Genomic DNA, 27,983 nt, shown 5'->3' with positions numbered 1-27,983 from the left:
CAGAGCTAGGGCACCAGCTGTGGGGAGAGTTCACAGTGGGGAGAGTGGGGGCCTGGCCCAACTAAATAAAGGTCATCACCCAATAAACACCAACTCCAACTTCCAAGTACCCCAATGCTTCCTTTAATACTTCCCTTGTGTTGTATTTAACTTTATTGCCTATTCATAACTATCACACTGCTTCCTGGTTCAGGTGGTCGGTGCACACTGCGCATGCGCGGCTGTCGACTGGCACATGCGCCACTGGAAGCCAACGAGGGATCTGGAGAATCCCTCTCCGTAAAAAGTTGTGAAATAGTAGCCCATAGGATAAACCCCTATGGGGGCTGCATGTGTAGACTAAAACGGAGGGCCACTGCAGATATCCGAGAGATCTGTTGTGGATCGTAACAGATACTGTATCTCAGATATCTGCAGTGGTCCCTCCGTAGTACATCTGTGGGATTCTTAATATTTGCAGGTGCCCCCCGAAAATGATGTAATGATAAATAGGCCCCTCAACGTGTAGCGTCACTGCATGTTCTTGCTGATTGACAGTCCCAGCACTATTCATTGCCTTAGCCCCTCCATTTTGTCTGAATGAAAGGCAATCAATATTAGTATGTAATGACTGGCTTCCTATCCTGAGGGGAGGTAGTTGAACAGCCGGGATGCATGCGCGCTTATTGCCGGTGCCGTAATCCCGACACCAGTCAGAATCCTGGCGCCGGTGCTAAGTAGTGTGTTTAGGCACTAGGGCGGGAGGGTTAGAGCAGTGGCGTCACTAACCTGAGTGACACCTGGTGCGCCTGACTGTGATCCACTCACGCGTGTGCAAGTAGGGCGTGGCCTCGTTACGTAAAGTCACGCCCACTTATGTGTCTCTCTTGGCGTGACCGCATGTCACGCCCCCTTTCTTGGCACTGACTCAATGGGCTTAAAGGCAGGGAACAGCAGCTCTGGTATTTTGGTGTCACCTGGTGTGGCCTGCAGCCCTCTTGTGACACCAGTGGGTTAGGCATGTGGGAGGGAGGGTTAGGATACTTACCGACAGGTGTCTGTATCCTAACCCTGTCAGGATGCCGGCTTTGGGATTCTGACCATGGGGATCCCGAGCACAGGCATCCCGTACCCATTTCATCCTGAGGTACTTTTGTCATCCTTTCTTTAACAACTTTGCCATTATGTTTTCCTAAAGTGGAGTGTGGTATGTATCTGGATTTTGAAGTCAAAATGTATTTTCCCTTTAATACGAGTCCCTATTTTCTCAATATAACACATTAAAGTAACTTCCCCTCAATGTATTGCTCAGTAAGAACTGTGAAGCTTTTCATTAGGATAACTGAAAATGTGGAAACTGTCAATATACTGTAGCAGCCCCTTCTAGCGTTTAATTTGCTGCGTGGCACGTTGACGCAGACCTGCCATGTATAGCTTTAGGTTCCTGGTTCACCAAAAGGTAACAAACCTTCCTAAAACACATTAAGAGTATTGATTTTGGGTACAGCTATCACATTCCCTATCAGTCAAAGCTCAGTTGTGGTATTCTACATTGCGCCTCAACAGAATTTCAGAGCCGCCCTTTTTGTGCCACAGCATATTTTTCTTTTTACAAGTTTAAATCATTATACTTACATGGCAAAATAAAATATGGTTTACATTATTTCTCTTATATGTGGAGATTACAGAATAGGACATTGAAAGCATCTTATTACCACCTGGACGCATTTTAAAAGTGCATTTTCTCTATGCCGGGTGTGGGTTGAAAAAGTACAGTCATTTATCTTTATTTAGTGTAGAAGTACTGTAATATGTACTGTAATCTTTTCCTGGTGGGCTAACATGCTAATGGAACCATTATGTGTATCATTTACCATAGTAGAGTGGCTTAATGCATCTGACTTTTGGCATAAGGAATTAAACAACGTGTTTCAGAATTTGCATTACCCGTCACATCTTTTATGCTGCACAAACACTTTTGGAAGTGACTGTGCAGGCAGTGCCCCCTAGAGTCCCTCTCTCCGATTAGAAGGGTATATTTTACAAAAGACATGTTTGCTTATGTTTCTTACAGGAAATGAAAAGCATATGTTGAAATCCCTTTAGGATTTAATTTTTTTTTCAGGGGGCTATAAACTGCTGGATTGTGACATCAGTTACCTTCCCTTATATTACTAATTGTTTACCGGTTTGTTTATAGAAGGTTGTTTTGTCATAATTTTAAGACAACTTCTATTATTCAGTACTGTGCAATTGATGCATTTTAACTACCGTAGACCTGACTATTTTCCATTGTGGTTTTAATTGTAAGTTACTAAAAATGTTGAAGCTCCCCCTCAATAGAAATTTCCCTGTGTTGTGATTTAACTTGTGCCCTTTGCTTCATTAACCCGCCTGCTCTAAGTTCCTTCTGCTGAGGTCTCAGTATTTTGGATGGCTGTAGCCTCAGACTTGGTTACACTGATGTAGCATCCAATGTGTTATTTCAGGTGTGGTGCATGTTTACTTTTAAGAAATGCTGATTTTTTTTTCTTTTCTCCTTTTGTACACTGCAGTTGACTGATTAATGTAAAGCGCTTTTGAAGAAAGCTGTTGGACAGACTGAAACGTTGCTTTTATCTTCTAAAGACTTTTACTTTTTCAAGCAAATTTTCGCATTAAAAAAAATATTGCTTAGTGGTTTTGTAATAAGTGTAAAATATTGCTGTAGTTAATAAATATGATCTGATTTGTAGAAAATATAGAAATCTGCATTGATTTTATGTGCATTGTTGTGTAAGATAGTGTTAAGAATATGGACCCATCCACCAGAACCAGGGATTACTGGATCTCTACATCCACAATAAAGTGGATTTTGTGCAGGTTCTTTTATTCCCACCTGGTTTTTGCGATAAATTATTCTGTTTTCGTTCAATTCCCAGTCCATTGCTTAAACTGATTGGCTATTCAAGTGCTAAAATATCACCTCATTCCCATTCATTTTTGTCAATATGATTGGACAATCAATCAATTGGATAATCAATCTGTTACCCCAGATGCCTTCTTTTTGAATCATATACTGTAATTGGTTATCCAAGTGTTAAGCTCTCAGCTCATTTTCAGGCCATTGAGCAGTATGACTGGTTATTCCAGTAACAGGTAAACGTCCCATTCCCAATCAGCTGCTTAGTCTGATTGGTGATCCAGGCGTTAAGTGTCACGTTGATCTAATATAAATGCAAATGCTGGATTCCTATGCGCAATAGAAGTCTGAACACTTTGTATTTGGAAATAATAAATTAAGCCTCTCACCAGTTCTTGGAGTTTTCTATGAAATCATATCCACAGTAGCAGGTAGAGACTAAAGGTACAGAACTGAATTATGGCAGGGCAGTCCTGATTGTTACATGTGTGTTAGATGATCATTCCTGCTTAATCCAGGTAACCATATAATGGGACAAGGCAGTAATGGGGCAGGTCTGGTTGCGGGTCTGGGAGCAAGATAACCATTATTAAGTCAAAGGCAAATAAAGACAAATCAGAGTCTTGTTCTAAGGTCTGGCAGCAAGATATCCAATAGGCGGAGCAGAGGTAGGTCAGAGTCTGGTTCTAATGTCTGGCAGCAAGATAGAACGTGCGCACTCGGCCAATAGTTTTAGCTCTGCGGATGTGTATGCATCGCAGTGCGCGAACTAGCTATTGCGATGGATACTGCGTGTGCAGAGGCTACGCAGACCCAGAGCGATTGACAGGAAGTGCCGTTTGTGGGTGGTGACAGGGGGGTGGTCGGGCGAACGCAAGCGTGCCAGTGTGTTCGACGCCGTTGCATGGGCGTGCATAAATTATCCACTGCAATACCATACGCAGCCTGAGGCATCCTAGTGTGAGCTGAAGTTAGCAATTCCTGAGTGAGGTCTGACCTGCCTTAACTCTGTGTATTGGTCCGATGTTACTCCATGTTACCGATTATTTCATTATGTTGCCCAAGTATACGGATGTGTGTAAGGGGAAGTGGGCCTCCTTATGTTAGGCTGTCATCGCATTGCGATTGCAAACATTTGCATAACACCGCTAATATTAGCAACTGCAGTGCGTGCCTATTGGCAGAATAGCGATCCTTGCTGAATCAGGCCCACAGAACGGGAACTTGCAATAGCTCTTTGCAGTAGCTGCAATGCTCAACAATGTTCAGCACACAAACCTGCAATGACAGGTGTAAAAAAGCTTTAAGTCCACACCACAGGCAGCTGAGATGAGATTTATTATATGTGAAGTTACTACAGGCTAAACTGACAGCTCTTATATGTGCCAATGGCAGTAGAGATGTAAAATGGCTTTATACTCGGCAGTATGATTATTGCCATACAAGTAGAAGATTAGATAACATGGTACAATTTTTAAAAGTGCAAGTGTATGTATTTAATATTGCTGAAACATTGTATAAAAAAAATCCTATAAATGAATGTAAGGGCCAAATCCCTATATCTGCACTCAGTTCGCTTGATGAGCCACCTTGTAACGTTTGTGGACTTTATGCGAAAATCATTGGGTTTACTCCTCCTTAGCTAAAAGTAACTTCCTGAGGTCCAGTGGTAGAATCTGCTCCAATCAAGTTGGTCATATTTTTGCTTCCAGATTGTGAATTACATCCCAATGCAGTCAGGTGCATGTGGACTTGTCATTGCATTCTTTTTAGTAAAGTTAACTTTGTGGTATCTACAGGTAGAGTAACACCTGAGCAGCTCAGATCCCATGTCCTGCTATTCAAAGAGAACCGCCAAGCCCTAGAAAACCACTGCGGACTACTCCAGCTGGCATTGGCTACAGTCCAGACACTAAAGCATCCTCAGTGCTCCAAATGGGACAGCTTCTTGGCATTCGAAAGACTCATCTTACAGGTAACTAATTTACATTTTCTATATTTATGTTTTATAGTATTAGTATGTACCTGATATAAACGTTCATTAGGACTGATATATTGGTGGTTTATTCCATAATTTGTGCACCATAGTTATAATTATTCACACAGATTAAGTACCTGCGTTAGCACCCACTTGCTTATCTGACCAGTTGGATAGTGGTCAGCATGGCTGGTTATGTTTGTGCATCTATAAAATATTGTCCTGTTTACAGTTTTACTTTGTGCAAACTAATACTATACACTTTATACCGTGCCTGTTGTGTGTGTTTCTAGTATTTTATTAACTATCTTGTGGCTTAGGCAAAGCTTATTTATTCTTCCTAAATTGTATTTTCTCCAAATCCCGCCTTCTGTGTTGGGGTCTGTGTGGTTTTTCTTTGTACTTGGTATCCCAATAAATTTTATTTAAAAAAAAAAAAAAAAAAAAGCATTGAATTTGAATGTTGAAGAGTCACTATCATGAGAAGAATATTATTTTTTTTATGCTTTTGAAATGTTTGAATTGATTGCTATCCTCACTGTAATAATTTCAATTTAGTACAGTATGTATAGTTATATTATTGAGGCTGTTGGACTGTAACGCACAATGATGTCTTGCTCCATTTACTAAAGTAGCAGTATTTATTAGCTGTATGTTCTATAGACAACACAATTAGGGAATTGAGCTAGGTACAAGATTTACTAGATACTAGATTTTGCCAAACGATTACTAATTTAGACCGGCCAAAACAGACGATGTACAGTGGACATACTACCCACTACTTGTTTAGTTCCAAATGATACCTTTGATTCCACATCATCTCGCCGATAGTCTCTCAGTACACTAGACATTGGGCCAAGGTTCATACACACTGCATTTATTCCCAAAACAACATGAACAATATACCGTGTGCAGCACATGCTATATCGGGAGATAATTCCACAGGTCTTGGACCGTTTTTGGTACAGCACTAAAGAATTATCAGGCCAATGACCCAATATTTGTCAGATCAGCCCAAATTTTGTATAGTGTGTACCTAGCTTCAGCTGTAGTCTTTTTCCAAGTGTCGAGCTTTGTACCTTAGGCCGAAGGCGAGGAGAAGATGTAAAAAACAGCTGCAACAGAAGTAGAATGTGGGGAGTTGTGCTGCCAGCTCCAGTGCAGTAGAATACTGTTCCAGAGCCCACAAAGAACACTTCTGGGGGCATACAGACTGTCATTTCTAGGCGTGGGAATCCTCTCCCTGTCCTCCATTTGAAACACACTGGACAAGTAAAGTGGTCAATGAGATGCCATTCTCAGCAGATTACCTATGTGGAGCACAGTGATGCTTTGCTGCAAGACTGTGTTTCTAGATAATACAGTATATTATCCAGGTTCAGTAGAACGCTGCAGTATACAGATAGAAATAAGAGGAGTCATTTTACTCCACAGAATAAAATCTAGTGCAACCACTGGATGGAACTGAGCTACACATGTTCAGAAGCTGTGAAGGTGAGGACTGGAATTTTTGTGTGCTCTATTCTCAAGCAGTTATTAAATGCAACCAAATTAGTTATCACAATATTTTTAAAACAGTCACCTACACCTAGTGTTGAATTGTGTATTGCAAGATAATAAAAATGTATGCAAATAGGGGATTCAATGATATATACATACACTGGGATTCCATGGATGGTCTTCCAGGGGATAACACAATAAAAAAAACCTATTGCCCACTTAGACATGTCTACAAATCAGGGCCGTAGCTAGGGTAGTGCGGCCGGTGCCATGGCACAGGGCACCACAGGACAGGGGGCGCTGTATGGGCCTGTCAAATTTCTGTTTATTATCATTCTTGCTTGTAGCTTTCTCTTATTTCATCCCCAGCATCTCCTGTCCTCTCCTATCTCTTCCCTGGCCCTTCCTCGTGAAGCCATGGCCCTTTTTTGGGTGCATTATGTTTCTTTGAAAAATGCTCTTTCTGGCACATGGCACCAAAAAGTCTAGTTACGGCTCTGCTACAAATTAACTTTGTCAGGTAACTTAGGCTTCCATACTGTATCCCACTTCAAGCCTTGCTTACTCTTTGTTGTCTGGCTATTTTCTTCCACCATTCTCTTCACTTCTGTACTGACCTTTATGTTCCCTTCCTTCATGGGATTCTCCATTCAAAAGGAAACCCGTGGGCTCTCAAATGCAAGTGTGTATGCATTACTTACAAGACCAGCTATATGGTTTGTAGTCTCATTCATTTGTCTTTTTTGCTTTTGCACTTAATGTAACTTTGATCATTATTCACTTAATAAACCAAAAAGTAGATCTGTCCTCATGTTAATATGAAGGCACTTTGGTACCAGCCTGCATTGTATTTGTATCACTCTGTTTGTCCTTGGATGTTCTAGACAGTGATGTGCATACCACTTACTGTATAATAATAGATTGCAATGTTGTGTTGTAACCCATGTAAACCACAAAGTATAGACTTTATAAACAAATAGAGGCTTAACATTTCACACCATGACCCATTCTCTATGCTGCAATCTATGGTTTGGAAGAGTACATAATACATGTTTTTTTATTTTAGCTTCATAAACAATATATTTCTGGCTATGTTTGTGCAGCTGGGTATTTTTTAAGACATGTTCACTAGTCTGAAAATTATATTTTTTTTAAATTGACATGTCTCGGGAGGGGGGACCCCAATTTCTTTTGATGTGGGGTCCCCACTTTCCGAGGGTTGCCAGCCCTGAACTGACCAGTGTTGGGATGCATAATGCTTTGGTAGGAGGACCCTATGCTATGTGCCGTCCTGCTGTGGCATTTCAGCCCCGGCTGATTCAGCCTGGTGTGGATAAATGGAAAATAGGGGGAACCCCACACTGATTTTCCAGGACCAGACCAGGCTAAAAGGTCCAGGGCTGTTTATGGATTTAGGGGGGGGATGCCACGCCATTTTTTTTCACCCTTTTTTAAGCCCTGAGAAGCATACGCACATCACAGTGATCTGAGCATTTTTCTCACTAACCCTACTGCCTCAGGCTGGTGTATTGTTTGTGTGCTTTTAAAGTCTGATTGAAAGACTATTTCCAATCCGACTGTTCGTAAATGAGGGGATCCATTTGTATTCTTTGGGAAAGTACCAATGTTTGGGCAATGGTTGATTGTGGTCGATTCAGTTTTATAGGTGATTTTATAGTCTATTTTGCCTTTATTAAATCCCTGACATTGCAAAATCAACTTAAAATCACCTGTCATCAATAAGCCAAAATCGAACTTTACTAAATTTACCCCATGGTCTCCAGAGATTACGGTCTATATGGGATGATGGCCTCATGGAAAGGCTTCAGTAGTGGGCACTAGGTAAGCAGGAGCATGGCTCTATATTGTACACTAGCCACCAGGTTATGGGCTCAGCTTAGCAGGCCGCAGTGGCCTCCAGTAAATGGGCTCTGTATTGGTTATAATTCACCAGAAAAAGGGCTCTGTATTGTAAACTGGTCATAGGACGTAAGAATGGGTTCTGCACAGGGTCACTGCAGAAGGTGGTGTGTACATATTGTATGGGGAGGGGATAACTTTACATATAATGCTGGATCAACTATGTGTAAAATGTGGGAATAGTAAATGGGTCTGGTGCTGGTACATTTTGTCAGTGTCACCCTGTGTGCTAAACAACATGTCCCACCAGGGAACAGAGTACATATTTTGCACACCTACATTTATAGATACAGTTACAGAAATGCAGTTGTCCACTGAAAGTACAAGTCAAAGTAGTACACGTCTATCTTGGGTGGTTGCACTTCAGTGTCCCTACTGTACTGTACTTAAGGTGCCCACACATCTGCGACGGATCGCCGCGATGCAGGGCTGCGATCGGAAATTTCCGATCGCCATCGGATATTTCTACATCAGGGTCCATAGGGTATCCACAGGATACCTTGGGGTATAAGTGATGACGTCAGGCATCGGGCACCATAGAGTTAAGTTTTCAGCCTCCCAGGATGCACTAGGGTTCCCCTCCTATACCCCGCCCCCGAGCCAAGGCATCTCAGTTTCGTTTGGTGCCCGGCCGGAGTCGGATGCACCTGTTAGAGAGGGACTAAGAATAGCCCCTGAGGTTTCTTCAATGCAGCTGTGGCTGCACATCTGGAAGTACAGCATGGACAGTCAGTGCTGACGTCCATGCTGTCTTCCCTACACCCCCGCCGCTACCAGAACGCCTTTACCGATTCGGGGATGCTGGTAAGCATCTTGGGTCACAGCTAGCGGTGACTCCAGATGTTTGGGACCATGGCCGGATCCAAGGGGGCAGCAGGTAAACAGCGGGGTCCCGCGGTGGGACCCTCCTGAAACATGGTCCAGAGTCCCCAGGCAGGGGGTTTCCTGGGGACTGGCTGCAGCGTGGAGCCAGGTACCTAGCCTGCGCTTCCACTACCCCCCTGGGACAGCGGACCGCGGCTGAGCGGTAGCGCTGCGGCGTCCCAGGGGTTAATTGCATGCCAGGGGAGCGCGCCTTCCCTGTAGCACAGTCGGCACCTCCCCCACTGCACACAGCCCTCTCTGCACTGTGCTGACTGGCCCTGTGGCAGCGCTCCTCCCCCAGGCCGGCCTCCTCTATACTCCTCGGTGGCCATCTTTACAAGCGCATGGTGAACGCTGCTGGAAGCTTGGAAGCGGTGGCATCGCGGTCTGGGTCCCCCGGCATACCTCTCCTCCGTTTGGTTCAGGTCTGTGTATGCAGCGCTGTGTCCTACCAGGCTCTGTGTCTGCGTAGTTGATTATCAGCGCTGTTAGTACAGGAATTGATTTTCTTTGCATTGTATGTGACTTCTGCTAGCGCTGCTGACTGTACTTTCATTTTCTACTGTCAGCCTTTTCACTGTCCCTGATCTTTTTCTGCTAAAGCCCTTGCAGTGCGGTGATTGCAGGGTGGTCTCACACTATACTACGAGTATCAGTGAGAGGGGTCACATACTTACCATCATGTCTTAGAGTGACATTCCTCTACAGTTTTTGTGTACTATGTGCAAGGTACCTATAACGGAGGGGGAAGGTAGCGCGGAGGGGCTATGTCGGCAGTTGAATTTATTGGCGCGGCCAATTACTGTCACGGCCCCGGTACAGGAGCCGCCCTGGGCTTGTTTCGCCAAAGCGCTTACAACCCTCGTGGGCCAGTTAGCTCCGCTGCCTGCGTTCTCACAGATGGGATTGTCCCAGCAGTCGGTGTTGTCGTCACCCATGCAGGGTTTCCCGAGACAATTGATGGTACCCCACAGTCTCCCTATTTCCCCTCCCCAAGTCTCTCAGGAGCCTGTGTGGGTTAATTCTCTGACAAGTTCTCTACAGCACTTGTCGGACATGTTACAAAGGGAGTCTGTGTTGAGGCCGCATGAGCGGTCGGTGGCGTCTCTGGGCGTCATTCAGACCCACTCGCAAGCGGCTGTCCGCTCCCAAGTGGGTTGATGGTGTGCACTGCGCATGCGCACGACGGAGGGAGCTCCGTCGTGCGCATGCGCGAGACGCGACGAGCGAAGGACTTTCCTTCGCTCGTTGTGTCTGATCAAAGGGGGCGTGCTGTCGATGTTGATTGACAGCACGCCCCCTTTGGTGGGCGTGCCGGGGGCGTGCCAGCCAGACGGAGGCGTTCCCAAGGGAACGCCTACCGTCAGAAGCCGGCCCCACTGACATCACTAGTGATGTCAGTGGGAGTGATTTTGGCTCTGATAGAGCCAAAATTACTCCTGGCCTTGCGGTTGAGAAACTCAACCGCAGGCTTCGGCTCGCAGTGGCGATGGTCAAGACCATCGCGACCATCATCCTGCACGCTCGTATATGCTGTGGGTGGTGACCCACAGCTATACGAGCGTCCAGGAGGACGCTCCATATTTATGGAGGTGGGCCCTGATTCAGAGCGAGCGCTCTGGTCAGAGCGTTCGGCTCTGAATCAGGGCCTCTGTCCACTCCTTATGAGGATGACGACGTGACGTCTGATGATGGAGAGATTCTGGATCTTTCGGACCAGGAACCTCTCCGTACTAAAGAGTTGGACGCTAGGTCCAAGGTTTTATATTCTTGGACTTATTCGGGCAGTCCGCACAGCTTTAGTGATTGAGGATGAAAATCCTCCGGTGTCAAAATCTAAATATGCCTTTTTTAAGGATATTAAGGGTGATGCCACAGTGTTTCCTCTTTCGGGTCAGTTAGTAGACCATTTAGAGGAGGCGTGGAAACATCCGGGCAAACGGTATCAGCCTCAGAGGCGCATGGCGGTGGCTTATCCGTTTGCGGATAATTCTTTCTCTAAGTGGGAATCCCCTCCACAGGTGGATTCTCATGTGACACGCCTAGTCCACAGTGCCACATTGCCCATGCCCTCCATGTCTTCCTTGAAGGATGCTACGGACCGTAAGTTAGAGATTTGCCTATAGTCCGTTTATTCGCTTGCGGGGGGGGGGGGCAGCTAGGCCGGCTATGGCCATTTGTTGGGTAGCCAGAGCTATGGAGCGCTGGGCTGATAATTTGGAGGCGTCTTTCAATTCCGACTGTTTGGCTGAACAGACCGAGTTGATAGGCAATCTCCGGGACTCGGCCACTTATATCAATGAGGCGGCCTTGGATATCAGTACCCTGGCGTCTCGGATTTCTTCGGCGGCTGTCGCTGCTCGTCGCACCTTATGTTTCGATCTTGGAAGATGGACGCTGATTCCAAGAAGGACTTGGAAGCTTTGTCCTCTTTGGTCCGGATCTGGACAAAATCGTAGCCACGCTGGCGGCAGCCAAATCGGCATGTCTTCCGTCTGCTGCAGTTCCTTCCGGTTCAGGTACGTCGTCCTTTCGGCCTTACAGGGCACAGGGTAGGCCTAAGACGCAGTCTTTTCCCAGACAGGCTGGCCCCAAAAAATCGTCCAAGCCCCAGAAACAGGCCTGGAGTACCAGACATCCGGCCCCTAAGCCCGATGACAATCCTGCGGCCTGACGGCCCGGGCCTCCCTTTGGGGGATCCCAAAGTGGGAGGCCGCCTGCTGCAGTTCGCCCAGTGTTGGTCGGTTACCACGACAGACACTTGGGTTCTTGAGGTGGTTTCTCATGGGTACGCCCTCTCCTTTCGGCACAGGCCCCCGTCTCAATTCTTCACCACGGGTCTTCCATCAGACCGGAACAAAGCCGTGGAACTGCGGAAGGTTTTGCACACTATGCTCCAGGCTGGAGTTATAGTGCCTGTTCCATTCTCCTAGAGGGGCCAGGGTTTCTATTCCAATCTGTTTTTGGTGCAGAAACCCAATGGGTCGTATCATCCGATCCTCAACCTCAAAGCACTCAACAAGTCTTTGCGGGTGCCGAGGTTTTGGATGGAGACCCTACGGTCCATCATTCTGGCGCTGGAACCTGGGGATTACATGGTGTCGCTTACCTGCATGTCCCTATTCTTTTACGCCATCAACAGTTCCTCAGGTTTGCAATCCGCAACGACCACTTTCAGTTCCGGGCGTTACCTTTTGGGCTGGCGACAGCACCACGTGTATTCACCAAGGTGATGGTGGTCATGGCGGCTTCCCTGCGGCTGCAGGGAGTCCGCATGTTACCATACTTGGATGACCTTCTGTTGGTGGCAGGATCTCCAGAGCTCCTTCTACGCCACTTGGACCTGACCATTGCGGTACTGCAACGGCACGGCTGGTTGATAAACTGGCAGAAGTCCACCCTGATCCCGTCTCAGAGGATTCTGCACCTCGGAGCCTTATTGGACTCCGGACAGCAAAGGATCTTTGTGACGGGGGAAAAGATCTCTGCCTTGCAGTTGAGGGTGCGCAGTTGTCTGCAGAATCGCCGTGTGTCTCTGCACTCGGCGATGAGGTTACTGGGCTCCATGGTGTCCGTGTTTGACATGGTGGAATATGCCCAGTTTCACTCCAGACCTCTGCAGTAATTGATCCTGTCCAAATGGAATGGACTACCTCAGAGTCTAAAATCCCAGACGATGGTGCTCACTCCACCGTGGCATACATAAATCGGCAAGGAGGAACCCGAAGTCGGGCGGCTCTCGTAGAGGTGTCCCGAATCCTGGTTTGGGCGGAGCGCAATCTCCCGGCCATATCAGCAGTCTTCATCCCGGGAGTCCTAAACTGGGAGGCGGACTTTCTCAGTCGCCAGGACGTTCATCCGGGGGAATGGTCTCTGCACCAGGACGTCTTTCAACTTCTGGTGGACAGGTGGGGTCTTCCAGAGATCGACCTCATGGCGTCACGGCACAACAACAAGTTGCCGGTGTACGGGTCTCTGGTGGATGCTCTCTCCGTCCGGTGGACGTTCCGGTTTGCTTATCTGTTTCCTCCTTTTTCCCTTCTTCCACGGGTAATCCGGAAATTCAAACAGGAAGGAGGGACGCTCCTGTTAATAGCTCCCGCGTGTCCCCGGAGACACTGGTTCTCAGACCTCCAGGGACTGTCCGTGGACATTCCTCTGCGGTTGCCGTTACGTCCGGATCTCCTGTCACAGGGTCCTTGTCTTCACCCGGACCTGACTCGGCTGTCTTTGACGGCGTGGCTGTTGAGATGGCCATTTTAAGGTCCAGGGGGTTTTCCAGCTCTGTAGTGCAAACAATGCTAAGGAAACCATCCTCTGCAAGGATATACCATCGTGTTTGGCATACGTTCTTCCAGTGGTGTCGGCCGAGAGGTTGTGCTCCTTGGGAGTTTCGTCTGTCTAGAGTATTAGCTTTCCTACAGGCGGGACTGGACCATGGGCTTCTCCTTGCGTCTCTGAAGGTGCAGGTGTCTGCCCTGTCCGTCTGGTTCCATCGTAGGATTACTGCAATCCCTGATGTGCGCACCTTTATGCAAGGTGTTCTCAGAATTCAGCTACCTTTTGTTCACCAGTGGCGCCTTGGGATTTAGCTGTGGTCCTGAGGGCTCTCCAGGGACCGCCGTTTGAACCACTGGGCTCAGTGGACCTCAAATGGCTGACAGCTAAAACTATTTTCCTTCTGGCCATTGCTTCGGCCAGACGTGTTTCTGACTTAGGGGCTCTCTCCTGTAGACCCCCTTTTCTGATTTTTCATAGGAACAGGGCGGTGCTGCGCAGTCGTCCTGGTTTCCTTCCTAAAGTTATTTCCAGTTTTCAAATCAACGAGGAAATCGTTGTGCCGGCTTTTAACTCACCTGATCTTTCAGTGGGTGAGGCCACTTTGGATGTTGTGCGGGCCTTAAGGATTTATGTTGACCGCACTTCTTCGTTTAGGAAGTCGGACGCCTTGTTTGTCCTCTATGGCTTCCGTAAAAAGGGTTGGCCTGCTTCAAAGCAGACTTTGGCAGGTGGATTCGTATGGCCATTTCAGAAGCTTATCTTCATGAAGGCCTTCCGGTTCCTTCCTCTGTGAGGGCTCATTCCACTAGGTCTGTGGGTCCTTCATGGGATGCTCGACGTGGTGCCTCTGCAGTCCAGATCTGCAAGGCTGCCATATGGTCCTCGGTCCATACCTTTGTGAGGTATTACGCGTTTGACACCTTTGCCTCTCAGGATGCTTCCTTCGGGTGGCGGATTCTCCTTTCAGCACAGGAGCGTCCCCACCCTTAAAGGATACTGCTTTGGGACATCCCCAAGGTATCCTGTGGATACCCTATGGACCCTGATGTTGAAAATATGAGATATGGTAAGAACTTACCTTTGTTATCTCTATTTCTACGAAGTCCATAGGGTTCCACAGGACTCCCGCCCTGTCGCACCTGTGCTGCAGATGGGCTTTACTCTGGTGAGAATGTGATTCTTGTGTGTGTCCAGATCTTTTTTCTCTCTCTTCCTTCTCCTCCTCCGGCCTATGGCTTGGTACGTAACTGAGATACCGTGGCTCGGGGGCGGGGTATAGGAGGAGGACCCTAGTGCATCCTGGGAGGCTGAAAACTTAACTCTGTGGTGCCTGATGCCTGACGTCATCACCTATACCCCAAGGTATCCTGTGGAACCCTATGGACTTCATAGAAATAGAGATAACAAATGTAAGTTCTTACCATATCTCATATATTCAGATCGCCCACCATTGATGTTCCGCGATCCGGCAACGGATCGCGGACATTTGACATGTTACATGTCCGCGATTTGACAATTGCCATAATTTTTTGATCGCGATTGTCAAATAGACGAAATCCATCTTGTTGGATTTCTGCGATCCAGCGATGCCGGGTTGCAGCATCACGGGATTGCGGCAATACATCGCATATGTATGGGGCCAATTACATGTGTCCTCCCTCTCTTAAGTGCAAGTGATTGCAAGCATTTGGATAGTCTTGATTCATTATACTGGTGTATGCGGCATAAATGGACTTATATACAAATCAGACCCTGAGTTTGTTTGCAAAAATGTAAGTTTTGTGAACATTAGAGCGGCCATTAATTACGGCGCTAGGACTTTAGGAACCACATCCTTACTACTTTGCACAATGGGCCTGATTCAGATTTGTACGCCCCCTTCTTCATTAGCATAATATCACAGTAACGGCTGCGACAATTGTTGCATCTGCTACTGCTTTGCGTACAACTCTGAATAAGGCCCAATGTGCGCAGGAATGTTGCTTCCAGCTTCTGCTGAATCCAGCACATGAGAGCAGCCCATACAGAACAGAGATATATAAATTCAAATGGGATCATCAGTATAATTTCCCTACATTTGTTATAAGGCACAATGATCCCTATGGCTACATGCATTTTCTGAAAAGTATTAGGGGTTAATTTACTAAAGTGAGTGTTTTTAGAAGTGGAGATGTTGTCCATAGCAACCAATCAGATTCTAGCTATTATCTTCTAGAAGGTGCTAGATAAATGTTAAATAGAATTTGATTGGTTGCTATGGGTAACATTTCCACTTCTAAAAACTTTCACTTTAGTAAATATACCCTCTAGTGTGTTTTCATCAACAAATAGATCTTACTAACTACTTTGGGGCTCATATACATTTGGTTGTAAGTCAATGTTATGACACGCCCCTCAGATGTAGCAGTACACGCCCACTTTACCGCGCTCATAGGTGCTTTCACAATCTCCCTGAAAAGCTTTTTCAAAAGTAGGCATGTATGGAGCAACAGCAATGTGTAGGAGGAGAGTATCATCCAGGCATGGGGCTGTGGCTTCATGATGGAATTGGTAGGGTGACATGTATGAGTTATAATAAATGGATATGATGGTATTAATAAGCTAGCCGTGTAACTTTATATGGCGGTTCCAGGAATGTACTATACAGTATGTAAACATTGGGTTATATAAGATAGACAGCAGAACAATTTGGGCTGGAGTAAATCTATTACTTTTGCCAATTTTTAAAATAATTATTTTATGTCCCATTGCCACAGTTGCTGAGCTCAGCACATTGACTATATGCTTTCTACAGGACATGTTATGCAATCATTGCTACAGCCGGCCATGCTAAGCCTGACCAAAGCATTGCACTGTAAAGAAATGATCAGTTTGGCAGTTCTGAGATGAGGATAAGAACATGCTGCTTTGCTATGATATTATGCTGGCACGTTAGAAGTAAAATGTGAATCCTAATGGTACTATATGTGAAACATTCCAGCCTCTGCAGTTTTCTGTTATTTAGAAGGCGCTCAAAGCTACAGACCAATAGGACTATGATTAGTTTTAACAGACCTTAAAGACTGTTTTTTTTTTTTTCCTCCAAAATTAGGGAGAGCAGGACCTTGTGTTTATCTAACTCTTAGGGCATTGCTCATATGTGACGCTTCATTTCCTGTACTGGGTAGGGATTTTTTTTATTTTTTACCTTTTTAAGTCCTTTTTCAATGTTATTATTGTGGAGGCGAGTGCAGTATGGTACACATCATCTTTCCAGGACTATTTTATATAATAATGACAAAGAGCGCTGGGATTTATCACGCAGATGTGTTCCATTCTGTTGGACCACTTCCCAGAAATAACCATTAAGAACATCATTAATTATTTTTATCATTAGTTTTTTATATGAGTACAACGTGAAGGTTTTAGATACTAGAGCCATGAAGTTCTTCATAATAACATTCAAGCAAGCACAGTAGGTAAACAGGCTTAGTGAATGCTGGCCACATAAATCTATTTCTTCCAATTATTCAAAATATATAATCCTATTGAAACATTGGGAAAGACTAAGAGGTAGATTGACTTCCCAACTGCCTGCAGGATATACTATACCGTTGGTGATTTGTGGTGGTTTGAAAACAAGTAAATTTAGATTTTGGGTAGGTAGCATGATAAAGGACTAATAGCCCATATTCCTCCTCTTGTAAATCTGTGCACCATATGCCCCCTGTTTAGTTTTGATAATAATATTGGGCAGGATGTACAAAGCATCGCATCCACTATGCCGTACATTCCACCACTTATCGGGTATATTACATGTGTGGCCTCTACAGTGAAGTCAGTCAGACTGTCATTTTACAACAATAACAATAAGTTATAACCACATCAATTCAAGATGTCAGACTCAGACATTGGACTGTTTTTTATTAATTTAGTATAAAAATTAAACTCACTCATTTACTCCATATGTCACTCCTTCGCCATCCCCCCTGCATCTCTCCTTTCCCACCCTCTGCATCTCTCCAGCCCCAATCCCCTTGCTACTCACCAGGGCCAATCTCCCCTCATCTCACAACGTCATTTCCCCCCCCTCACATCTCACCAAAGTCATTCAACTTGTGTCTCTCCAGCGCCATTCCTCCTGCATCTCATCGTCATTCCACCAGCTTCTCCCCAGCCATCCACTCCTTCTCACCTGCACCATCCCCCCTACGTCTCTCCAGTACCACCCCCCTGCATCACACCAGCGCCATCCCCCTTGCTTCTCACCATCATTCCACCTGCGCCTCACCAGCGCTCTATTCCCGCTTCTTGCCATTATTCCGCCTGCGCCTCACCAGCGCCATATTCCCGCTTCTCACCAGCGCCATATTCCCGCTTCTCACCATCGCCACTGCTTCCCACCATCGCTGTTCCCCTATTTCTCACCAGCATCATCCACCGTGCATCTCCGGGTTGGGTATGGGATCACGGCGGTCAAGATGTCAGCAGTCAGAAAACCTGCAGTGGCATTCCAACAGTTAGAAACCCAACCCAATTAGGTAAGGGACCTAACCCTCCTCACCCCCCCCCCTGCAGTCTAACCCTCCTTCCCCCCTCTCCCCCCTCCCGCAGTCTAACCCTAACTCTCCTGACTTCGTTTCATCCCCCTGCGTCGCTCCAGGTCACTGTGTCACTCCAGGTCACCCCACTGTCTGTCTAGCCTTTGCCTCCTATGTCTGTCGGGCACCGGCTAAGTTTAGCCTGTCAATGACCCACCGCCTCTATGTATATTTATTGAATTATTGCCCCCCACTTTATGTATATTTATTGAATTGTTTATCCATAGTCACTGCCCTCCTGACCACCCACCAAACTACACCATTATATTTTTTAATCATTAGATGTTACACAGTGGTGGTCGGTTTAAGAGGAGTCTGCTGCATTATTGTCCCATCGCGGAGATTCCTTTGAGCTGGAATGAAACAGGGGAAGGGACGCTTTAACACCTGGGTCTCAGAGAGAAGGAGCCTGAGTGAGAGGAGGGACGGAGAGGCGAGGTGCCCCTCTCCTGTCCTCCAGCTGGACCGCCTCCATCCTCTTTATTCATTACGACAGCATACTAATAAGTTTGTACTGCTCTAATAATGACGCCAATAGCTGACCCCTTCGTTGCAGTGGGACTAGGTGCAATGCACCAACTGCACCACCAGTAGTTCTGCCCCTGAGCCCTACACTGCCTTCTCCCCACTGCCGGCTGCATGCTGAGCTGCACGGTCAAAGCTAACTTCCGATTGCGCTAGCCAGAGCAGCCATCCACCCATGCAGGTGCCGCAAGCATCTGCCGGCCCCAGGCATTCCAATTTCCCCTAAGCATTTGCCTAGGTTGCCTATGCCAATAGCCTGCTCTGACTCTGCGGTTTGGTATCATTGTGTGCACCACACTGAACATGGCTCAGAGAAAGCAAGGGAGAGAGTTGTCTGAGGAGATCAGATAGAAAGTTATAGATAAACATGTCAAAGGTAAGGCTATAAATCCATCTCCAAGCAGCTTCATGTTTTAAAAGGGGCAGGTGGTTTTGCCTTCTAGATGATTGCAACTTTAAAACTTTGGGCAGTCTCGTCGGGATTTCGCCGATACCTGCAAGTCGCATGCTATTACATTTACCCCTGGTGTTTACTAAGGGAAATATATGCTCCTAGGTTTTTTGTTACTCTTTATTAATGGAAGAGTAGAGTCTGCCAGCCAATAAGAGAGCAAGACAGCACAAAGCAAATACCCCAAAATATTTTAAGTTCAAGCATTTTCCTAAATATTAAATTATTCTTAAGGCAGCCATAGTGTAGTTAAGGGCCCTGAGCCCCAATGCAAACCATTAGCTAGATTTTACCCAAACCTAGCACTTTATTTTTTTTAGGAGGGGGGGGGGGGATACTGAGCAGTACACAGTACAGGTACCTTTTTTGTCTCGCTCTTCGTGTGATTTTTCAAAACAATAGGTCACCTGGTGACAATTTCGGACCTAGGACTTGTTCCAGCATGTTCTAAGTAAGGATACTTGTATTTTAACAGCTCTACACATAGAGAGAGACCTGTATTCAGGAAGAGATACAGACAGCAGAGGTTCAGGGCCACTAATGCACATATACAGCAGCTGAAGCTAATGGGGGAATGCATACAGGAGGCCAGCGTTCTGGATTCTGATGGTCAGAATCCCGACACTGGCATCCTGACAGGGTTAGAATACCAACACTTTGTTGGTCGGTAAACCGACCCTCCCTCCTCGGTGCCTGAACCTAGCCACAAGCCCCCCCCCCAATGCCTAAACCTAACCTCCCCCTCCCCACACCCTAAGCCTAACCTTCCCACCTTAGTGCCTAACCCAAACTATGACCCCTAACCCCAGTACTTCCCTTTGGGATCCCAGCGGTCGGGATGCCTGCGCCGGTATTCTGGTGTCGGGATTCCGGCGTCGGCGTACTGACCTCCGGAATTCTAGAGGTCAGGATATTGACTGCATCATGCTAATGGGAACTGATTGCACCAGGAGGATTTTAGTATAACTCCTACATCTGAAAGGGGCAGGGGGAGAGCCAGTGGTGCATGCACAGCCTCAGGGTATTTTTGCAAAAAATACCCGGAGGAGTGCAGGAAGGTGATTCACATGGACGGAGCATTCTCGTAAGCTCTGTCCATGGGATGTTTGATAGATTCTTGCGATGTATTAAAAAATCGCAATGCTAATTTGGCCGAATTGGTCAAATCCCATCCACGTCTTGAGATGAGGATTGTGATAAATGTGCCCCTTAATGAGTAATTTAGAAAGAAAATAAAGAAAGCCATGTTTACCTGCCATCCTTAGGTTCACTTATGTGGTGCTGGACAGGATTGTGCTTCTGTTTTTCCACTTGCTTTGATATGCAAAGCCATTGCTTGTGGCTGCCTATCACATTGACCATAAATAATTTGGGAACCAATGTTGTAGAATTGTTTTCATATATGTGTTACATGATAAAATATGTTAGGGGATATGTATCAAGCAGTATAAAAAGTGGACCAGTGGAGAAGTTGCCAATATCCACCAAGCAGCTTCTCCCTATCATTTTATAGAATGTACTCGATAAATGCTACAGCAAAGCTCATTGGTTGGGCATCTCTCCACTTTTCTCTGCTTGTTTTAAATTGTATAGTGTGGTCACAGAACTGGATATAGCAAGAGGGCTGTGCAATGTCTGCCTACTGATGAATGAGTTGTAATTGTTCATTGGAGTAGTATTATGTACGGTACCCCCAGATACAATCAGAGGCGTACCCAGTGCTATACTCACAGCTTTGTTAGTTTTGGACTGACCTGGTGAACTTTGTTTTGCTATTGTTCAATTTTAGATTTCAGTTCTATTCTGTAGCTTATGCAGTTAGTGAATGAAATAAAACAGCGGATAATGAGCTCATATGGGAGAAATTGGAAACAACAGGGTGTGGTTCTCACATTTGAAATAAAAACAAGCACAACACTAAATTCCTAACGCTGAAATGGAGAACGACAATTTATCTCTGCCAGCGTTCAGGAGGGAAGTGTCAGGAAAACATTTTATACTTTGACTCAAAAGAATAATACATACATTTATTGTGACTTTCTGTTAACAGATCATGTTTGAAATCTAGGTTACGTGAGCTTTTGTACCGAAGTCTTTTCAACGCTTTTTATGTGTAAGAGGCTACAATTCAGATAATTTGCAAGTGGAAAATGACATTGTGTGGCCAAGGCGGTTTCAAGTGCAGACCTAAAAAAAACACTTCCTGAGACACATAGGAAAAAATGCAGAATCCAAATAAGACAGTAACTAAGTCACGGCCACCATTTCACAGAAAATAGCAGAAGTGCAGGGTGATGTGAAGGTGCACCATCGGCCCTCTCCACTGTACCACGGTACAATAACCCTCATGTGCATTCTGCTGAAAAGCCTGGTCATAGTCTACATGGGAAACTGATCTTCAATATGTTATTGCTCCTGGCACCAAAGTAATACATTACAATTATGCTTCTGAAATAATATATTAATTCACTTATAGTAAACTTTATGGAACTTACAGTGAGGCGGTCATATTAAATACAAAACATTCAAAAACACAGAATACCTCCCAACATCATAGAACTTGAAATTTGGACACGGACTAAAGGGAAGCATTAGATTCCCTTTAGGGGTAGTGTCTGTCACAGTGGGCACACCTCCCTCCCAAACAGAATTGTCCCATCTCAATTGGGACAGTTGTTAGTATCTAGTAAGCAAACTGATGATGTGATTGAACTGGGGTTGAGTATGTTTTGTCAACATGAGCACAATGTCAACATTCATCATCATCTCGGCACTGATGAAATGTCAGAATGATTAGAATGTCGACAAAACAGTCCAGGTGGTGCAGCGGCTTCACTTTTCTGCTCCGGCGGTGTATTGTGCTCCGGCCGTCAGCTGCCGCAGAGTTTTAGCAGAATCATCCCTCCCCCTGCAGCCTAAACCTCTCCTCCCACAGCCTAAACCCTCACCCTACCTTCCCGCTGCCTAGCCCTAATGTTGTCAATGTGCAGAGTGTCAACATTTCACATTGTGAACATGTCGACATTCTGCAGCTGTTGACATGTTCCATGTCGATATTTCAGTAGTGTCAACACCATAACTGTGGGGTTAACATTGAGAGTCGATATTGTGATTACCGACATGGTGACTGCATCCTATTGAACTGTACCTTATTTCCAGTCAACAAAAACCAGAATCCACCATATTGAGTTCTCCTCTTTCCAATGACAGCATTGAGGGTCTCGGTAAACACCCCTGAATGGAACAGTTTTTGTAGGTAGCAGAATTTCAATAATGAAATGCGTGTGTAAATATTGAGACTGTCTTTGAATGACCTAGAGTATAGGGCTCTCGAGCTGAGCTAGGAATCGCGATCCATAGAGTCGGGGCTGAAAAGCTTGCCAAACCCCCCCCCCCCCCCCCAAAAAAAAAAAAGAATTAAGGCATAACTAATGCAAAGGTGTATCAAGGGATTCACACCAGATTTATGTGCATTAGACATTCTAGGCTGACATATTAAAATCTATATTACCACAGCCCTAAACTGCATTTTTACCGTAAAAACGCAATATTTATTGAATAAACTGTTAAAAGCATTAGTAGTATATACAATCTAAAACACTGACAGTCCTGTCGTGTTTCCAATCTAGAAACACCTATAATGCACAATCCAGTGTAAAGGTCAGAAACTTAGCACCTTGTTCATCACAGACCATATAATTTGGTAAAAACCTCCAGGACCTTTCTAACAAGTAAAAGGACAGCTCCACGGATTGTATTCATTAAAACTGGAATAAACTCTACTGAAGGCCTTAATCCCTGCATTTCTCTGCAACTCCCCAAACTTCCAATGCTCTCAGGAAAAATGTTTAAAACCCTCTTATTATGTGCTCATTTGGTAACTGAACAGCCAGAGGAAATTGCCTTGTTAGCTAATCTAACCTGTCTTCATGTGAATGTTTATACAAAGGCAATCAGCAATGTTTGTCCATGAGATAATATGTAGTCTGATTCCACTAACTATATCAGCTCTGCAACAACAACTGACATGTGTATGGCCCGCTTTCTAGGCAGGAATATATGTATATGTTGACTAGCACATGCCAAATAGACCATACTAGAAAATATTTATTTGGTGATACAATAGTTGGAGAGGCTAATGGAGGCACATACTTGTGATGTATGACCTTCTAACAAAGGGGGGCTTATATTATAGGTTGCAATCTGCAGCCGCTGCGGAATTCATGCGAGTCTTCCCGTATTTTTAAAGCGGAAATCATTTTAAAGGCAAAACCAAGCTGGTTTTGCCGTTTAAAATGATTGCTGCTTTAAAAATACGGGAAAACATGTAGGAGTTCCCGCAGCCAGGGCCGGCATCCAGGGGGGGACTGCCGGGGCCTGGAGACAGAGGGGGCCCGGGTGCCAGCAGTGAGCAATGCATAAGCGGCAGGCACTGGCTGGAAGAAAGAGCATCCTTGATCGGCGCAGCAGCGGTAATTGAAATATGGAGCCGGCCGTGAGCCAAATACAGATCACTGCCTGCTCGATATTTCAAATGGCGATGATGCCAGTGCCTGCCCACCCATGCATTCCTCGCTACTGCCACCCGGGCTCCCTTTCTCTCAGGAAATGCCGCCGAAGCCTGTGTTCCTTTTATGAAGACACACAAACCAGGTATGCTGATTCCCCCCCCCCCCCTCTGGTCAGCCAGCCGTCCCTGCACTGCCCCCCACAGTCCAGCCAGCCTTGCCTGCGCCTCCACCGCAGTCCAGCCAGCCAGTCTGCCTTCCCCTGCCCACACCCCCCAGTCCAGCCAGTCTTCTGGTTCAGACAGTCTTCTAGGCCAGCCAGCCTGCCTTGCCTGGCCCTCCACCACATGTATGAAACAATACAGGACAATTCTTGTGGTTTGGTTATAGTTTCATAAGTCAGCTCATGTGGAACAATATCATGTTCTCTTGTGCGTCAGTTGTGGCAGATTGCTAAATGTTTAGGGCTCCAGTAATTATAAACATTCAGTGTGAAATTCAAGTTGATAATTTACTTGGCCTTTCAAGGTTTAAGCAAATAAATAATGTGACTGATATTCTTAATTACTCTTGTAAACATCAGTGTTAAATGATTGAGTCAAGGCAGAGTCATGCACTCTGAAGGGGTATTAAGTGTCCGTAGTCCTCTGGAATGCCTTTGTCACGTGGATGTAAACATTTCATTTTAAATTATATTGTCATCAGCAGATTTCTCTCCATGTGTTTAAAAATGTGTTTTAAATGCCCTTATAATGATGTACACTTATCTCTGTGCTTATTGTATTTTCTGCTCATTTGGTTAGGCACAGACTATGCTTTATTCAGTTCTGTTTATGGAATCTCCAAAATTGAGCAAATATTGGTACTTGTTCTAGAGGTCAACATTTAACATAATTTAGTTTTGCTTAATCTGACATGTCCTATACAGTATGTCCTCTGTGTCCTTATGTCCTGACGTGTTAGACCCTAGAGTTCTGAGTAGAGCAGGTGAGGGAAGATGTGAAGGGCAACAGGTAGAGACTTGTGCTTTATGGAGCAGGCACAGAGTTGAACACAAGTGGGGATGGGCTTTGAAAAGCTTATTCGGAATCTGGGGGATATGTGACCTTAGTACTGTAACACTGGTATTTTGACTAATTATGGGTCACTGATAACAATAATGATGGTTAAAGTTTTTGATTGGTTCTACTTTTCAAGATACATTAATGTGTAACTACGAATATTAATATACACATCGTATACCAGTCTCTCACTCTTTCAGTATCTTTTCAGCTGTCAAAGTCGGTGGTTGTGTTGTGCAATTTTCTTGATGATTAGATTTGAAGATTGTTGCTCTTGTGATGGGTTTGCAGGGTGGATATACGAAGTCCTGCGGCTTTCTATGTGAATGGGACAGTCGCATAAGAAATTCCCCACTAAGTCATCAGAGACTGGCCGCGCTGTCCTTTTATAGGAACCTGGGAAGAAAAACATCCAGCATCCTTCACTTGTTGAATCAAGCAAGATTTTGTTACCACCCTTACACCTAAAACTGGACCTAATGAAGAACTTTGTCAAAGCCATGGAGAAAGCAGATCAGGCTTTCAAGTACCTCACTTCAAAATGTCCCAGATTAAGTGATTCTAAGATAAAGGAAAGTGTTTTTAGTGGTCCTCAGATTTGTTAACTTTTTAGAGATGGTGAATTTTATGTTGCACTGTGCGACAAGGAGAAGGCTGCATGGGCAGCATTCAAGTTATTGGCAACAATATTTCTTGGGAACAAAAAAGGCAGAGAACTACAAGGACTTGGTTGAAACCCTCATCAAGGCATATAAATGCATGGGATGTAACATGTCACTCAAGATCCATACTTTTGGATTCGCATCTAGATTTCTTTCCATTGAATTGTGGAGCAGTAAGTGACGAGCATGGTGAGCGGTTTCACCAAGATATTTCATCCATGGAGAAACGGACAGTGACACGAGATGTTCGCTTTATTTCCTACAAGTGTGAAGCCAAAAAGCATAGAGTAGACACTGATTAAAAGGACTAAAATCTTTTATGAACACCATGTATGTATGTATGTATGTGTGTGTGTATGTGTATATAAATATATAAAATGTGTGTGTGTGTTTACATTGTGTACATATTATTATTATTATTATTATCATTTATTTATATGGCGCCACAAGTGTTCCGCAGCGCCTTACAAAGTACATAAACAAAACTGTAGACAAGTGACTTACAGAATACAATACAATACAATACAATACAATACAGGACATGGATAGTATATATTGCTACATTAGGGACCATATCACCCAGATACGCAACAGAGCATAAGCAACCAAGTGTTAGGTGTCCTAGTGGTGAGTAAGAAGTAAATTACACTATAGTAAGGAGAAGCACAAGAGGGTAGATGGCCCTGCTCGTGAGAGCTTACATTCTAAAAAGGTGGGGGAAGACAAACTGGGTTGACACATATGGGGCAGATGGGGACGAAAGAGCATGATGCAAGGAGTTAGAATGATAGCTGGAAGGCTTTAATGAAGTAGTGGGTCTTGAGAGCCCGTTTAAAGGATCGCAAACAGGTGGAGAGTATATATATGTATATATATATATATATATATACACATATATATACAGTCAGGTGCATAAATATTGGGACATTGACAGAATTTTCATATTTTGGCCTCTATTCACCACCACAATGGCTTTGAAATGAAACAAACAAGATGTGCTTTAACTGCAGATTTTCAGATTTAATTTGAGGGTACTTACATCCAAATCGGTTGAAGGGTGTAGGAATTACAACGGTTTCTATATGTGCATCCCATTTTTTAAGGGGCCAAAATTAATGGGACTATCAACTCAAAAGCTATTTCATGGACAGGTGTGGGCTATTCCCTCGTTATTTCATTATCAATTAAGCAGGTACAAGGTCTGGAGTTGATTCAAGGTGTGACATTTACATTTGGAATCAGTTGCTGTCGACTCTCAATATGAGATCTAAAGAGCTGTCACTATCAGTGAAGCAAGCCATCATTAGGCTGAAAAATCAAAACAAACCCATCAGAGAGATAGCAAAAACATTAGGTGTGGCCAAATCAAATGTTTGGAACATTCTTAAAAAGAAAGAACGCACCAGAGAGCTCAGCAACACCAAAAGACCCGGAAGACCACGGAAAACAACTGTGGTGGATGACAGAAGAATTATTTCCCTGGTGAAGAAAAACCCCTTCACAACAGTTGGCCAAATCAAGAACACTCTCCAGGAGGTAGGTGTATATGTGTCAAAGTCAACAATCAATAGAAGACTTCACAAGAGTGAATATAGAGGGTTCACCACAAGATGTAAACCATTGATGAGCCACAAAAACAGGAAGACCAGATTAGAGTTTGCCAAACAACATCTAAAAAGCCATTACAGTTCTGGAACAACATCCTATGGACAGATGAGACAAATATCAACTTGTACCAGAGTGATGGGAAGAGAAGAGTATGGAGAAGGAAAGGAACTGCTCATGATCCAAAACATACCACCTCATCAGTGAAGCATGGTGGTGGTAGTGTCATGGCGTGGGCATGTATGGCTGCCAATGGAACTGGTTCCCTTGTATTTATTGATGATGTGACTGCTGACAAAAGCAGCAGAATGAATTCTGAAGTATTTCGGGCAATATTATATGCTCATATTCAGTCAAATGCTTCAGAACTCATTGGACGGCGCTTCACAGTGCAGATGGACAATGACCCGAAGCATACAGCAAAAGCAACCATAACGTTTTTTAAGGCTAAAAAGTGGAATGTTATGCAATGGCCAAGTCAATCTCCTGATCTGAATCCGATTAAGCATGCATTTCACTTGATGAAGACAAAACTGAAGGGAAAATGCCCCAAGAACAAGCAGGAACTGAAGAAATTTGCAGTAGAGGCCTGGCAGAGCATCACCAGGGATGAAACCCAGCGTCTGGTGATGTCTATGCATTCCAGACTTCAGACTGTAATTGCCTGCAAAGGATTTGCAACAAAGTATTAAAAAGTGAAAGTTAGATTTAGGATTGTTTAGTTTGTCCCATTAATTCTGGCCCCTTAAAAAGTGGGAGGCACATTTAGAAACCGTTGTAATTCCTACACAGTTCACCTGATTTGGATGTAATTACCCTCAAATTAAATCTGAAAGTCTGCAGTTAAAGCACATCTTGTTTGTTTCATTTCAAAGCCATTGTGGTGGTGAATAGAGGCCAAAATATGAAAACTCTGTCAATATCCCAATATTTATGCACCTGACTGTATATATGTGTGTGTGTGTGTGTATATATATATATATATATATATATATATATATATATATATATATACATGGTGTTCATAGAAGATTTTAATCCTTTAAATCAGTGTCTACTCTACACTTTTGTACACACATATATATATATATATATAGTATGTGTGTGTGTATATATATCTATATATATATATATATATCTATATATATATATATATCTATATATATA

At 44.6% G+C, this 27,983-nt stretch overlaps 1 protein-coding gene across 2 annotated transcripts in view; it reads left to right on the top strand.

The window, feature by feature from the left end:
* The window catches only part of SCFD2 (sec1 family domain containing 2), a 610,440-nt gene that overhangs the window by 91,088 nt on the left and 491,369 nt on the right, over positions 1–27,983 (top strand). For both annotated transcript variants that reach the window (XM_088475261.1, XM_088475260.1), the window contains one exon: positions 4,681–4,856. In XM_088475261.1, coding sequence (XP_088331387.1) covers positions 4,681–4,856 — 176 coding nt within the window. The remainder of the gene's footprint in view (positions 1–4,680; positions 4,857–27,983) is intronic.

This window comes from Taudactylus pleione, unplaced genomic scaffold (genome assembly GCF_031769625.1).
Source record: "Taudactylus pleione unplaced genomic scaffold, aTauple2 ptg000169l, whole genome shotgun sequence".
NCBI classification, from domain to species: domain Eukaryota; kingdom Metazoa; phylum Chordata; class Amphibia; order Anura; family Myobatrachidae; genus Taudactylus; species Taudactylus pleione.
Note: the sequence above shows the minus strand (reverse complement) of the source record. Positions and strands in the feature narration are given on the sequence as shown.